This window comes from Sorghum bicolor, chromosome 10 (assembly GCF_000003195.3).
Source record: "Sorghum bicolor cultivar BTx623 chromosome 10, Sorghum_bicolor_NCBIv3, whole genome shotgun sequence".
In the NCBI taxonomy this organism is placed as follows: domain Eukaryota; kingdom Viridiplantae; phylum Streptophyta; class Magnoliopsida; order Poales; family Poaceae; genus Sorghum; species Sorghum bicolor.
The window spans coordinates 47,066,598-47,083,026 of NC_012879.2; the positions used below are offsets into that span (position 1 = coordinate 47,066,598).

The 16,429-nt window shown below is 43.5% G+C and overlaps 2 protein-coding genes across 2 annotated transcripts; both read left to right on the forward strand.

Annotated features, from left to right (window-relative positions):
• Positions 431 to 1,030, forward strand: LOC8058884 (probable kinase CHARK). Its single transcript, XM_002437069.2, has one exon. It carries the CDS (start codon positions 431 to 433, stop codon positions 1,028 to 1,030), a length of 600 nt encoding a protein of 199 aa, XP_002437114.2.
• Positions 6,261 to 7,156, forward strand: LOC8072680. The gene has a single exon (XM_002437070.2). It carries the CDS (start codon positions 6,472 to 6,474, stop codon positions 6,853 to 6,855), a length of 384 nt encoding a protein of 127 aa, XP_002437115.1. The 5' UTR covers positions 6,261 to 6,471; the 3' UTR covers positions 6,856 to 7,156.

Consider the following 16,429-nt stretch of genomic DNA (forward strand, 5'->3'; position numbering starts at 1 on the left):
GGTCACACAGCATTACCGATTGTAGCAAGTTTGTGCTTCTTCTTTTCAAACCTCTCCGGTAGGAAAAAGGACGCCGATTTTAACCATAGCTTTAAACACCTATAGGAATACAAGATTCAACACTTCCCAGAACATCACAGGGTATAGGTTATCATCAGCTGCTAGCTTAGGGAAAGGAGAGGAAAGAACATGTAGGTGGCGATGAGGAGTTGCCAAGATACAGCAAGCTGCCCACTTTCTTCCTAGCCTCATCTTCCTTCTCAACCCATAACTTATGCTCTATCCCACAAAAATAGCAATGGCCAATTAAAATATAGATTTCTGTCAAAAAAATAATTAAAATACAGATAATTCAAGCATTCATGGATGGATGCCTTGCCAAGCATTCGAAAGCCTTTTACTCAGCAGGGAATTTCATCAAACACCGTACATGCAGGAGGTCGTGGCAGGGACGCCCGACTACATGGATCCGGAGTTCGTCAACAACAGGAGGCCGAGCGCGGAGGCCGACGTCTTCAGCTTTGGCGTCGTCCTTCTAGAGCTCGCCTGCGGCCGGCGGCCGACTGCCGCAAGACCAAACGCAACGGCGACTCCGGTGCTGCTTATTGACTGGATCCGCGACATGTACCACAAGAACACCGTTCTTGGAGCGGTGGGCCGGCGGCTGGATGGTGAGTTTGACGACCGGCAGATGAGGCGAGTGCTCGTCGCGGGCCTTTGGTGCACGCATCACGACCAGAGCCAGCGACCGCCGATCGCAACGGTCATGGATCTCCTGCGACGTCAGGATGCCGAGCTTCCCATCCTTCCAGAGATGCATAGTCCTGCTACTGCCTCGGTCCGTTCCCTTGAAGAAATAGCTTATGGCGACTTGGATTTCGTCCGTGCGCGCGGCCAGCGGGCTCGCGGCGGCTCGCGGCGGGGGGCACGACCACCGGCGTGCGCGCGGCCAGCGAGCTCGCGGCGGGGCTTGACCACCGGTGATCGAGAGGAGCGGGGGCAGCTGCGCGGCTCACTGACCGGAGATTGAGATGCGGCGCGGCCACCGCGGCGGTGCTTGACTCGCTGACCGGAGATTGAGATGCGGGGAGAGAAACCAGGAATGGCGAGAGAAGGGAAGGAATATATTGTTTCCTTTAATCGGAGGCTCGGGTCGCGTTCGCAGGTGGGGGAACGGCAGGCGGACGAAAAAATTGGCTGCACCAAAAAATGTCCATCTTTTACTCTTTTTAGTTGTAGGAGATAATACTTTTGTTGCAAGACCTCTTAACAGATACGAAGCCTAAGTTGCTGCATTACCTACCTTTCCATCAAGAGAACCAGGCTCACATGATACTGACAAATTTCTTTAATTCTGCCTTGAAGGAGTCTCATTTTAGAAAGTTTGATAAGCAAGGTCACTTTAGAGCGTGTTCGCTTGTGTAAAAAGTCATGGTTAAAAGCATTGTTTGCTTAAATGGCTGCGGCAGATAATCTCAAGTGAACAGGCTGTTAGAAAGTTGTGATCAACATCCAACGATGGTGCTATTTGTGGTTTGTATAATGAATTATTATAGTTGATAGTAATTTGTTATGAGTACTTGATCTTGCTGAAAATGTGTAGTAATTATAAGTTTCACCCGTTCAAATAGCAGATTTGTGTTGATCAAAAGGAAAGTCTCCTTTCATAGCAAAAGAAGAGAACAAATATATATAAAATAAAAAAACATTGTTCTTGACAGTGATATAGCTTGAGCACTGCCAACAAAAATATAAAAAAATAGATGCAAAACAAGTCACGCAAAATATTTACAAAAAATTAAAAAACGTGAAAAGTTCATGCAAAACGGTAACATGCAGGAAAAAGAACGCCACGGAAAAAAGAAACATGCCGAAAAAAAAGTGAAAAGTCCACGTAAAAAAAGGAAACATAAAGTTACTCAACACAAAAGGAAATACAAAACTGGAAAGCAAATAGAAAACTGGATCGATGGCGGAAGGGAAAAAAAATACTAAAAAAAACAGCGGCCACGCATGCGGTCCTGCGGAAGGAAAAAAAAAAAACCCACGCCTCCTGTGGACGTGCGCCAGACGCTGGTGGAGCGGAGGTGTCGGGTACTATTTAGCGCCCTTATATATATATATATATATATATATATATACCAAAAAGTATAGATAGGGGACTTTTCTAGTGACCCTTCGAAAAAATAGACAAACTCAAAATAAAAAAAAGGCAAATAGGCAAATTCAAATGGAATGGCCAAGAAACTAAACGAAATTCATTTTGGAGCTAAATAGGCAAATTCAAAATAAAAAAAATGCCAAAAAACACTAAACATGACTTCTTTAGGCCTAAAACTATTTTTTCTCAAAAAAATACTTAGGACCCGGGCAGACCGGCAGCCCAAGCAGCAGTCCAACCATCTCCTTAGCCCATCCGTCGACCCATATTCCATTCGCAGTCGCAGGTCGAGAATGCCAAACGTTGGCTTGCTTCCGGCCTGCGCTGCAGCCTGGCGCCGTGGCTGCATGCCCGCACCCTTTCATCTTCGTAGTCTCGCATCTCAAAATCCTCCGCGGGGGCGAGTGCCGATCGGCCGGCAGCCGCAAATCCCAGGGGGTAGCCGCCGGCAAAAAGCTTCGTGGCCTCCGTGTTCCTTGCGTTCTACTCCGTAGTAAAGAACGTGCTCTTTCAGAGTTTCAGTCTTTCAGACGATACCAAGTATCAATGCTACTTTACTATTCCATTGGATTTCAGAAATTATATGTAACACTAGTTAATTCACATAGTTTGTGACGAAGACAGCTAATAAGATCTGACGTATTTGTAGCTTTGCAGCTCCCGTCAGCCAAAGGTGGCGAAGTTGTACAGCAAGTGACAGCAAGCCGCGGCGGCGCCAACAGGCATGCCGATAGTTGTGCTAGCCTCGCCGGGGACAAGGGACCTGGTCGCCGGGGCACCGAGTTGGAAGTCTGGAACTGGAAGACGAGGGGAGGTGATGAGGATGATTCCGCTGGTCTGTCCTCGCAACAGGACGCTGAAAAATTGCTGTGAACCCGACAGCTGTGACATGAAACGAGAGCAATGGAGCATTCAGTCTTTTCTAGGATTCCAGTTCCCTGAGGCTGCTGATATGCAAGAAATGAAGGGTTCGTAAGGTTGTACTGTTCCAGGCTAGCAACCTACCCCAATCCAACCTGGTGCTGTGTCTGTAGCCTTCCTTCCAGGATTGCTGGATGGAGTGATGTAGATGTGCTTGTGTGAATTGGTCTCCGTAAGATCAGTGATCCAGATATTCGAGTGTTTTTGCATTTCAATTTCGTATATTTCTTTTTATAGCAGAGCGGGTATCAGCTGTTTCCTGGTATTTTGGTAGCAAAAGCTGTTGCGTTAAGTTAGGTGTGAAACTTGCATCATCTTGCGTTCAGAACTGAATGCGATGCTTCTGTTTCCAGCCAGTAATTCATCATGAAATGAATTCAAGAGGACGACAGGCTACTCTGAGTGTCTGTTTAGCTGGCTTTGTACCGGTGGCAGCCGGCAAAAGTAATGCAAGTACTTGTGTACTGCATCAAGTTTATAGCCGCACAAGGACATCCAAGAACTTGGGCGATGCGCCTCCTGGCTGTTACAGCTCTTGTTTAGGGTGTCTAACTTTCTTTGGCACGCATGCTCACGAGGGGCTCCTCTACAGGAGCTGGAACTATTTTTATGAAGCCATAAATTATGGTTTCGTTAAAACGGTTTCGACTTCTCTGTTTTTTTTCTCAAAAACGGTTTCTCTAGAAAAACGTTTGGCAGGTCTCCACTGGAGGAGCTAGAGTCGGAGAGGAGCCCTGTCAAACAGGCTCTTACTCATCTCCAGCAGCAGGAGTCCAAAAAATAGGATTTCAGTGCTCTATCTATTTTATTGGTTTAGTTTTTCACTTATAATTCAACGGTTGCACCTAAATTTTAGCCCCAAATTAATTTTAATAGAAACTGATAAACAGGACCAAGGACAAAGGCAGAAAAAAATTTAGGAGGGGCTGAACAAAAGTTCTACATCAACTTAGCTCTGAACAAAAAATTTAGCAGATGCTGTGATGGCTGGAGGGGAGGGAGGGGTCGCCGCGTCTGTGCAGGCCCTGTGCCGCCAACCATGAGGAAGGATCAATCCACGCGTGATTCCGGATTTGGTGCAGGGAGGAAACGGCAGCAACGACAGGGTGGTGAGCCCAATGGACCAGAGTCTGGAGGGTGGATTGGATTGCCCACCTAAATTTTATGTTCTTTTCTTTTGTCTAAACTCATATTTAACTATGAGAGCTTAAATAGAGGTTCTGCTGGATTAACGGTCTGTATAGCTGCTAGTGGTTTTAAGATAAATATTTGGTGCTATTTCGAAATGATTGTGTTTCTTAAACTCGGCATTTGTTCTGTACTATCTTTTTTCAAAAATCTATTTATAATATATAAGCAACAGGGGGTAACTCCTGCTGATCCCATAGAAAAAAATGATTGCGTTCCTTAGAGCATCTCCAAGAGACTAGCTAAAATTATATTCTAAATTACAAGATTTAGCCATTGTGTAAAATAAAAAACTCACTCAAAGCATAGAGTTCCACAACAGCCTTTGTATAGGATAGCTAGTGAGGACGACATGCTATATATGACAAGCGAAAGTTTAGGAATAGCAAACTTGCTATTTTAGCAAACCAGATAGCACATCTGTTGGAGTTTAACTTTTGCTTTAAAAATATAAAAATAGCCTAGACAACATGAATAGCATATCTGTTTTGGAGTTGCTCTTAGAAATACAAATACACCAGACCGATCTACGCCTCAAGATGTTGTCCAAGACGTCAAGTAATGCTGCAGTCTGCAGGCAAGGCAATGACATTTGGTTCCTAAGGGCCACGTATGAGGTTATGAATGAATGACGTGCTATTCTATTCGTTGAGCTGTAAGGCTGTGCACAGGTGTACGCTACACCCATAAAGCCTGCCAGTAGTACTAACCTCTCAACGTAGCTAATGGTTGAAATGTGCTCGTTTTTATGTACGTCACACATAAACCAGATTGTGACCTGAAGATGTCTATCAAGAAGCTATAGTTTTTTTCTTAACAACAACAATGTAAATAAAGATCAAATCTAGGTTAATAGCACAGCAACGTATGGTCATAGGAAAATGAAACCGGAGTAACTGAGGTTAAGTGTTTGGCCAACGAGCAAAAGGGGTGATTACAAAAGCCACATTAGCACCTAAGGTGCCAACGAGCAAAAGGGGTGATTACTAAAGCCACATTAGCTACTAAATGAACTTGCTATTTCTTGTTTATTTGGCAAAACTAGAAAATAGTTACTCCAACAATTTGGTAAATGGGTTGCCATCTTTTGGCAACTTGCCATCCAGCAGCACCGCGTGTCCATATTTGTTAACTTGCTATCCAACAGATTAGTTGATTTGGTTGTTAGTTATGGGTCTTTTTTTAAGTTTATCAAGCTCAATTGGCAAATTGTTGGAGACAGAAGAAAATCTCACTTACCATATGTTTTAGTAACTTGCCAAATCATAAGATTTGACAAGTGAGTTTTACCAAACTATTGGAGATGCTCTCACCTAAGGTTCTGAATTCGACTTCCTGTAAGAGCAAAATTTCAAGATATAAGGGTATTTGTGCTTTCAGTGATAGATGACGTTTCTATTGATAGTGTGGTGTATGGTCAGTGATAGATGACGTTTCCATCAACAGTGAGGTGCTTGTAGTGACTTTATCAATCTCATCTCAAGGATTTGTCGACTCGGTCATTAGAGGTGCTCATAAGGATAAGTCTGCATTTGTTGCGAGCGTCTGCATTGTATGGTGAAAATAAGAAAAAGTGTATGGCCAGTGCATTCTCAAGTCTGAGCCAACATTGTTTTTACTATTCAAAAAATTCTGACTGTCAATGGTATTTTTGGTTAAGATGAGCTGTGAGTAGTCTTATCAATGCAAAACAGTGATGAGTAATTGAGTATCCCATTTCTTCGTTGTTCCACATGTCCTAATGATGCGCACTTGCAAGCCCATGCATCGGAATGACTGAATCCATTCCGCTCCATTCTTTTTAACACAAATTGGTCTCCCCTAGCTTCTCCCCATGTTGTTCAACTCTCCTGCTATCATGTGTCGATCCAATCGAGCCTGAATCTTAGCCCTCCTGTGTCCCCTAGAGAAAACAACCAGAAACGAAAACGAGGCAGGCTATAAAGAGCGGAGCCGCGGGCAACATCCCCCGCCCCGCCTTCAAATGCAATGCAAGTCTCCCTCCTCACACCACAGTCCACAGGTTGCGGCACCAGACTAGCTACGACGACGCCAGAGCAAACCTGTGAAATCGCCGCGCGCGCGCACGCTCTCCCGCCAGGCCGCCGCCACCGCCACAACCTTTCCATGCGCGCGCGCGCACCTGCGCCTGCACACGCCGCTCGAGTCCTGCGTCGATCTCCTCGCCGCCGTCCCTAGCGATGGCTTCGTCCCCAATAGCGCGGCGGCTCTATTACCTTCTCCTGCTGGTACTCCTCCTGCTCCCCGCCACGCTCTCCTCTCCGTCCGCCCGCGCTTCCTCGGAGCGCCTGCGCCGCCGCGTGGAGGACAAGCCGGCGTTGCCACCCGCCGTGGTCGTCCCAGAGCGCGCGCGGCAGGAGTTCCACGTGGTGCCAACGACCGGCGGACCGGTCAGGGAGCGGAGGAGCAGGGCGCGCGGCGGGGGCACCGGCGCGTGGACGTTCTCGGCGATGCTGCCCCGGGGGTTCGTGCCGCCGTCGGGCTCGTCCGCGTGCCACAACGACATGCCGGACACCGCCGCCGACGCCCAGTTCTTCGCCTGCAGCGGCGCTGGGACGCCGTGACGACAGAGGCCGCCGTGGCGCTGGCTCGCATCTCTCTGCCAATGCTACCCCCTGCCCTGAGGGGCTCCTTGCAAGTGTAAATGCGGTGAGGCTTACTCTGTTCTTGTCTACACTTTTACCCCTGAAGCCTATAAGAAGGTTGACTTCACGATGAGTAATTGCGTATATCCTTGTTATTGGACATGTAAAGGAGAATCCTTTATTCAAATGCTTCTTAGTTCCTCAACATATATGTGCTCTCTTCATTGGCCGCAGTTCTTATCATGAGTTGAAGTTGAGTTCTGCCTTTTCTGTTACATAATCCACGGAGTGTCATTCACCTTTTGTTCAGAACTCTTTTTTGACAGAAAAAAATACAAGCTACTTACGTAGCTTAAGGGCTTTTAATTGTTTTTTGGATCTCGCCATTAAACTAGGCTTAGAGTGCATGTAAAGCTCGGACGGCGCCTTGGAGTTTCTTGGAGGTAGGAGCAGAGGTTGATGCTTTTGGAGCAGGGGATTACGGCTTGGAGTTCTTGGAGGCGTGCGGATCAAGAGCAGGAGCGTGGGAGCTATAACTATAACCAAATCGGGTGGCAGATCGATGCATGTGGGCGTCGCATGATCTAGGGAGATTTGGGGGCGGTGATTTGGTGAGTTCCCATGAACGCACGATCGCCGTCTAGCAGCGCCCGAGTGGCGAATGATGATTGTATTTTATCGTCGTTTCGTGGCGTCTACTCCATGCAGTGCAGTGCAGCAGCCGCGGCGAAACAAATTAAAGCACCTTTTATAATTTATATTAACACTAGATAGTGTGTCCGTGCGTTGCTACGGGATAGCTAACATTTTTATTTAAAATACATGGTTCGCATAATAAGATAATAATATTATAATCTCCTACTTAATTACCAACTTGAAAATGACATTTATCTAAAAAAACAAATTTTGTGAAATCAATAACAATCACAAAGAGCACGACGTTGTAGACTCACAAACTCTAGTTTATAGACCTTTCCGTGATACGGCTAAGATATGTTTAATATCGACAGGAAGATATCTCTGATATCTATTTTTTCGTGCGCCAGTAAATCCACAAATAAATTTCGCCACATCTCCGTACCATCCTATCACACATTCGAGTATATATATGCAAATATTAGTGTGTGTCGCACAGGTAGCACTACATTTTGTTAAAAAACTTTTACAAAAACTTAGACAAAGTGTTATACTCACTGTATAAATATGTGTAGCTTTTGGTCTATTTCATGTAGACATATATTGTAAGATGAGAAATCCACTAAGTACCTGATGTCCACAAACTGTGCTATGTTGTCAGACTTGCCTGATAGGTAACAGTGATAAGTGTCACTCTGCTAACTGAAACTAAGAATTTCATCTCCTACTGCAGCATGTGAGAATTTTAAAACCCGTAGCAACTCTAGAAGTGCTGCATTTTTTGACAAGTAGAAGTGCTACATTAGCTTGATTCCTTATTACTACTGAACAGGTCATTGTTTGACTATATTTGACTATTCATACTGAAAGCAAGAGCAAAAACAATTAAAGAACAGGAGGTGTTTCTCACGAGTCAATGGATGGCTGGCTTGCTTCCGGTCGGATGCAAGGATGCTTGCGGCGTCGGGCTATGCGCACACGCACCGGGGCTAGCTAGCGCATGCCCAGGTTTGGTGCGAGTCTTTTTTGTATTTTGCATTGCTCCGTTCAAAAGAAACATAATCTTCTAATTTGCATTACAGGTATAGCTTCTAATGTGTGTATGCAATAGTTGCTCAGATGAAACATATGCAATCAGCTGCCTTATGTGGTGAGCCTTGGTGCTGCATTACTTTAAAAAAACAAAAAATACAGTGATACGTACGTCAGATGCACACATGCTTATACACTCGTATAGAGGGATGGGAATACACTCGTATGGAGGGATGGGAAGCTAGATACGGTCACGACCGTTACAACTGATTGACAAAATATAAATTGTAAATACAGGGTCACGGCTGTTACAACTGCTTGACAAATGGCGTGGCGTGGTGGTGGCTTCTTACTGTCAGCTTCGCACTCGCGGTCGTAGGGGGCGCTCAGGACCGTTGTCGTGTCCTCCGCGGTCCTGCTCTGGTGGAACCTACAGATCGCGCGGGGGAGGGACAGCAGCGGCTACGTCAGTGGGGGCGGAGGGGATCGCAAAGCGGAGGAACGATGGCGGCGCGGTGGGGAGGCGCTGCGACGGCGGCGGCGTCAGTGGGGGCGGAGGGGAGGGGCTGCGACGGCGGCGGCGTCAGTGGAGGCGGAGGGGAGGGGACTCTTGGATTCCTTTGTGTTGGGGACTGGCTGCGCAGGAGAGAACTTTCCTTCTGTGTTGAAGCAAGCCGCATGGGAGCAGGGAGGGTTGCCATGTAAGATGCCGCTTGGAGTCAATCACGCTAGTGCTACTGTTGCATGTGTCGGGTTCCCTTTTAATTTCATCCATACATATTTTTTTCTTCCTTTTGGAGCTACATGCGGGATCGCAAGAGGAGAGACTAAGGTTACACCAAACAAAAGTTGCACGAAAAAATTATCTTCCTTTTGTTTTTTTTAGTTGTAGGAGATTTAACAACAACGTCGCGCCGCTCGATCTCGGGGCGTTACCGTCCATGTGATTATGAAAGTTCCATTCTTTCCCAAGCTTTGGTAGCTGAGCAACCGAAAGTGGGAAAAAAATGGAGCTAAGTGCCTTGACGATGGGTCGCAATCTTGTCATATATGCTCATTGACTGGATTTGTTCAACCACTGCTGGCTCTCCCTTGCTAATTGAAATTCTAGCGCCTAAGCCCTATAAGGGTTTATTTGTAGGTCTTATAATAAGCTGTTTACTACAAGAAATTTTCTTATACATGACGGTTTACTTTCGTCATGGACAAAACAAAATGCATCACAGTTAACTCATGATGACGATCACGAGAAACGTCATGTATCCCGTGTTATACATTTGTTGGACCAAAATGGACCTTCATGGATTAGTTTTTTTGTTTGTCATGGATGAACTAGTTGGCAACAATAGCAAAGGGTAATAATGATGAAATAAACTGTCACAATTCTGTTACACGTCATTAGTAGGCTGTTTGTTGCCCATTATTCATGCCCATGTGTTTGCGGCACATTCATGAAACACACATAAACTAGAAAAAGCTCACAATTCACAAAATACTGCTCATCATTTTCATTAAAACCATTAACATTTTGTACTTGTATAATATTTCACAAGAAATACTAAGCTAATAACCAAGCTATACTTAAGTACCTACAAAACTAAGATGTTGCCTTGTACAACAACTCATATTGCTCGCACAACAAAATCTACCATGTCGGCTACACTCATTTTTCTTTTTTTTACCATTTAGACTTTAAGGGACTAATAATCTACCATGTATGAGACGTGGTCACTAGATCAAGACAAAAAAAGAGAGAAAAAAATAATAAAGTAATTAATAACTTTTTTCCTATTTACATGGGAATATTTTATTATGGAATAATAATTTTTTCATTTTTCTTTTTTTTTACCATTTAGGCTTTGAGGGACTAAAACCATCCTCAGTGGGGGTTTCATGACCCAGTTTTCAACATATCCATATTTTAAAAAGAGTGTAGAAGAGTCTTATCCCCATGAAACTCTTTCTACTCTAAGGCCAGTCTCAATGGACAGTATTACTGCACGTTTCACATACTAACACGTCATCAAGATTGAAATAAAACCATCTATGAAATAACCCCAGCAATGAAGCATTTCACTTTGTTGTTTCCAAAGCTAAGCAAAGCATTTAATTTCTGCAAAATGATTGGATCACATGCAAGATGGTGAAACGATCTGACCCTAAAGTGGGGATTTCATCTCGTTTCACCGCGTGGGAAACAACGTCCGTGGAGTTTCACCATGGTGAAACTACTTCCTTCTCTCTCCTCTTCGTTTCATGCAAAAAGTGCAGTTTTGCTGACATAGCGCTCTAATAAATGTGCATGACATCCTGGTGAAACCCCACTAAGACTGGCCTAATGAAACTCTTATCACCTCTCTCTTTATTAATAAGGTGCCACGTTAGCATATTTAATATCCATGAAACTCTAATAAACCCCATTGAGACAAACCTAATAATCTACCATGTATGAGATATCGTCATTAGATCAAGACAAATAAAAGAGAGAGAAAAATAATAAAGTAATAACATGATTTTTTCCCTATTTACATGAGAATATTTTATTATGGCCATGTCAACATCCACATCAGCGCCATGTTGGCCAAGTCGTCAAATCATCCGTCGTAGATTTAACACTGAGTTGCCAAAATGATTTGTGACGCTCAATAGTGACGGTTACTAAACAAATCGATATCACCTAGTGAATGAATAGTCATAAACAATATAGTTCTATAATGGTTTTTAGAACGTCATCAGTAAATCGTCAGGTAAAGACTTATTCCTTGTAGTGTGCTTTATTATCAAAAATAAAATGAAATTAGATACCAAATAGGAAGAGTCTGTTTGGCATGACTCTACAAGTAACTCAATCCTCAACTTCCGCAGAGCCGCACTACAAAAATGGTGCCCCTATTTGATATTTTATTTATGTCATAATATATAATTTAAGATTTGTGAGATCCATTTGATAAAAATCCGAACGTCAAAAAAGCACCATCAAAAAATTATTATGTGACATGTATATTTCATGCCACAAGTATATATATAGTTTTCTTGACATTAGTATATAGTCACAAAATCTTGTGTCATGCCATGCAGTCATATGACGTGGAGCTGAGTTCGTAGGTCAATAAATGTCATAGAATTAAAATATGGTCTTTTTTAGAAAAAAAATGGTTTGTTAAGGCCCACGTGGTTGGCAGACTTATAGTAGGCCCAAAACATTGTTTAGCCTGCTATTTGTTACATCACGATCAACTTATTTTGTACGCTTTCAGCCCATTTAACTTTCTCAAATTTTATTTTCAGCCTGCATGAATTTTTTTAGCCTAATTTTTCTGTCAGCCCGTGCATTTTTTCCTAGCCCAGCAGTAGAATAGGCCAGGCAACCAGATTTGGAACGAGATCCTCTGAAGTTGCTCCTCTTGACTGTCCTCTGCAGTCATGCGATCTGCGTCGTCCAATGGATCAGACGGTGACTACACCCCTCATGCCCTCAAACAACTGTTCGCGGTGGGCCTCAGCCCAATAAGAACGCCGACAAATCTCAAGACAGTGTTTTGTTTTCTTGTACGATAAACCGATAATTGCATGGTCACTATCTGCAAGAGCAGACTGCAGCTAGTGCTGGAGTTATTCATGTGAATGTTTGCAGCATCAGCAAAACCGTAAAAGTGAGTGATCTGTGAAGACAAATTTGCAAATTGCAACACATCCTCCTAGGCCTTGTTTAGTTTCCAAAATATTTTGCAAAATTTTTCATATTTCCTATCACATTAAATGTTGCGGCACATGAAGCACTGAATATAGATAAAAGAAATAACTAATTACATAGTTTACCTATAATTTGCGAGACAAATCTTTTAAACCTAATTAGTCAATGGTTAGATAATATTTATCAAATACAAACGAAAGTGTTTCTATTTTGCAAAAAATTTTAGATAGCATAGTAGCATAAATATATACTAGCATCCGGTCGAAGGGAAAGACCGAAAAGAAGAAGTTGATGTCTATGCGGCGCTGTGGGCTGATATATGGGCCTCTCAAACTGGCCTGCCTGATGACCCTGGTGGGACTGCAGTTGGATCAACATCGGACGGCTAAGACATGCTGACTGCAGACTACAGTCGCTGCAGCGACTGCAGACGATCTCGTTCTCCAGATTTTAGTTTCGTATAGCCCATCAAAATGGCCCAAACATAACAGATCAAAGCAGCCCATGTAACACATAGATATCCACATAATATATTTAATTCTACTTAAAAAACATAATATGTTTAATCAACTATTTAAAATACATCATTATCCATATCCACTTAAATTTCAGTAGTGGTCTAAATACACTAGATAGGGACAGATATTTCATCTTCTATTAAAAGTACTTCCGATAGTGATATACATGCAGCGATCTTTCATCTCCATTCTTCAATCTTCTATTCTTTGGAGCACATGAACCAGGTATATTGGCTTTCTAAATTTCTCTATAATGGCTGTCTCCAATGGTATACCTATTTGGAAACCCAAACCTAAAATGGGTCTCCAACACAATACCTATAACCTCCAACAGAGTACCCATACAGAAGACCCACTTTGGGTATCAGGAGAGGCATAACCCAAATTTGGGTATCCTCTCTCTTCGAGACCTATTTATAGAGAGTGTTGTCTTTTAGGTCTTATTGTTGGAGAAGACTAAAAATAGGTATGGAACATTTTACCTGTAGCGCTACCCAAAAGACAAATAGGTCTTGTATTTTGGGTGATGATTGTTGGAGATAGTCTTAGGACCCAAAAACACGTAAGTACACAAGTCACTCACGGTGTGTCCAAAAGCATGGTTAATCAAAAAGCTAACCTGAGGTTGTTGTACAGCTCATGCAAATACATAACTGCATTTGAATTAAAATAAATGTAAGAATTGTGGTGGAAGTAATTTGCAAGAGACCACAAATTGTTTACTGTTATATGTAGTCGGCCAGCAACAAACATTTGCCATTAAAATCAATATGCATGAAGTTCAAACAAACAAGATATCTACTTGCTATCAAATAGTCTATTAGCACAAGATCATGACAGGAAGCTTATAAAATTAGTGTACATATCTTTAAGTCCAAAGTTCACTTGTTTCACTTGTATAGATAAAATTGAAGTATTCATCTCTGAAAGTTTCATGTGATGCTTACCATCATTATTGCCTCCAACATCCACTTTGGTTCTTCCAATTAATGCCTACTTTCAACAAACATCCACATGTTGGTGCCTAGTTTCAGGTGCGCTAGCTAAGCGCGGGGAAAAATGCTAGCTAGGCTGCTTGGTACTGGGCTTGAGGCATCAACTGGGCCGAAATGAGCGGAAACAAATTTTGTGGCCACCATGTGTGTATTTGCCATACAAGCACTTATACATAAATATTCTGTTTGAATATTTGTTATTACTTATTGTATTTATTTAACTAGTATATTACCGTATCTAAATATTATGGAAATATACTAATGTATCTCAATTGTAATTGTAAGAGCATCTCCAAGAGCCTTTCTAAACCTCACTCTCTAAATCATCATTTGGAGAGTGTTGACACCGTTTTTGGACACGTATCTTTGGGCACGCGTCTAGAGTTAATGAGGTGTAGATCGGCAGGTGGAGGAGTAGTGACTAGTCTACAGGAGAGTTGCCGATGAGGGTTGATGTCGATGGAAAAGCAGCCGAATACAACTGAGTCCAAGAGTGGTGATACGTTCATACTGATGGCCAATGCTGACGGTTGCCGATGGCTGTGAAAGGCGGTCTGCCGATGACTCTGAAGAAAAGCGCAGGGGTTGCCGATTGACTCAGGATGGGGTACCGATTGATCGTAGAGGATAGTTTAATGTTTTCCTTAGTTATTAGAGTTCGTTTTGTATACGGGTTCCGTTTAATTTGGAATTCGAGTCCTAGTCGTGTCTGGTTGTAGCTCTTTGGACAGGGTATAAATATAGACCCTAGGGCAATGTAATGAGACATCTATCAATCAATCAAACACAAGTTTTTACACATATTCTAGCATCTACTTTTTCGACGACTTCGTCATATTTTCCTTTTATTACGAGTTCTTAGGAATTTGTCGAGTCAAACTCGGCCTGTTCTCAAGTTCCGCGTGAGCACCTCTTGGCCGTGACATCCGGGCGCATCACTGTTGTCGGGACCAAAGTGTTCGAGTTACCACCTTCGTCGATTATAAGGTCAAATCGGTTGGCACGCCTTAACGTTTGAATCGGGTATTAGCCCTTTGTGTTTGCAGATCAGCTTTTGCACCAACACATCTTTTGACACACCTAGTGGGACAGATTCAAGATCAAGATCAACATGTCGAATACCGATTTTGACTTGGAGAACGTCATCCCCGTGACGGAAGCCAATCTCAGAGATGAGCAGAAGAAAGCTATGGCAAAAGCCATGGAGGACTACAAGCAGCTATGCTTAAAATCCTTCAGTATCAACAGGAGTGGCGAGGTGATCTAGAAGGAAGCATTGTCGATGCCTCGGTAAATTACTTTTGAAGCCAATTCTGGTAAACTTCAAGACATGGTTGACAGTGCTATTAACCGTGCCTTGATCAATCAAGCTGGTGTGCTGTCCAACACGGTTTTCAATGCTGTGGCTAGAACTTTCAAAGAAGGACAAGTACCACCAACTTATATGGGTCCTGCCTATCATCAGCTAGGGTCATCATTGGTCACGGCTCCATCGGCTACTACAGCCATTGCGGGTACAGAAGCTACTTCTCCTCCAAGCACATTAGGGATCACTAATGCGTAGTCTACACCAATGACAACGAATCCATCAACATTAGACGGGCAAATCAAACTTGCCACAGATCTATTGGCATCGACGATGTCAGGGACTGTTCCTCCCAACTGGTGGGGTTATGGTATGCCCCCAGGACTTATGGCAAAAAGTCCTGGGACATCTCAAGTGGCTGACGTGACAGGCAAGGCTCCTATGGCATCGGCACCTCCAAATCTGCCGATGAATCAGAATCCCCAGTATTCCACAACTACTACTGCAAGACCTTACACTGGGAATTCTCAAGCACCAACCTTCCAGATGCCTAACGCATCGGCAGATCCAATGCCGACGCAGTAGAGGTTTATGACACAACCAGGGTATGTCAATTCGATGATGATGCCCAATTACCAGTCATCGGCAGGTCCTATGCCGATGAATGCTAACAGTGGATGGACAGGGCAGTTTGTCTTTCCACAGACTCCTCAGCAGAATCATCAGGCTGTAGGGTTTCAACAGGGACCAGTCCAACCTGGGTTCCAGAATCAAGGATTGATCAACCAGCCGATGAATCTTGGTCAGCAAATTGGTGGTCAGATCGTCAATCTGATGTTCCATGGAGATCGTGCACCACAGAGACACGTGGAAGCATATCAGCAGGTGCCAGATCCACAACCACCTCATCAGCAAGATGCCGATGCATATTGGGCCGATAAGATAGCTGAAGTAATGAGAGACCAATTTGGGATAAAACCCAAAGTCAACACTTACTCTTATCGGACACCGTATCCTCCTGCATATGACTTAATTCCACTTCCAAATCGGTACAAGGTACCGGATTTCACTAAGTTTTCTGGACAGGATGATACATCAACTATGGAGCATGTCAAGAGGTTCATCATCCAGTGTGGAGAAGCTGCTAACAGAGATGAGTTAAGGGTTCGCTTGTTCTCATCATCTTTCTCTGGATCGGCCTTTACTTGGTTTATTTCATTACCCCCTAATTCAGTAATCACTTGGGCCGATCTAGAGAAACAATTCCACAAATACTTCTTTTCTGGAGTTCATGAGAAGAAGATTACCGATTTAGTCAGGCTGAAGCAACACAATGATGAATCGGTTGAAAGCTTTGTGCAGAGGTTGCGAG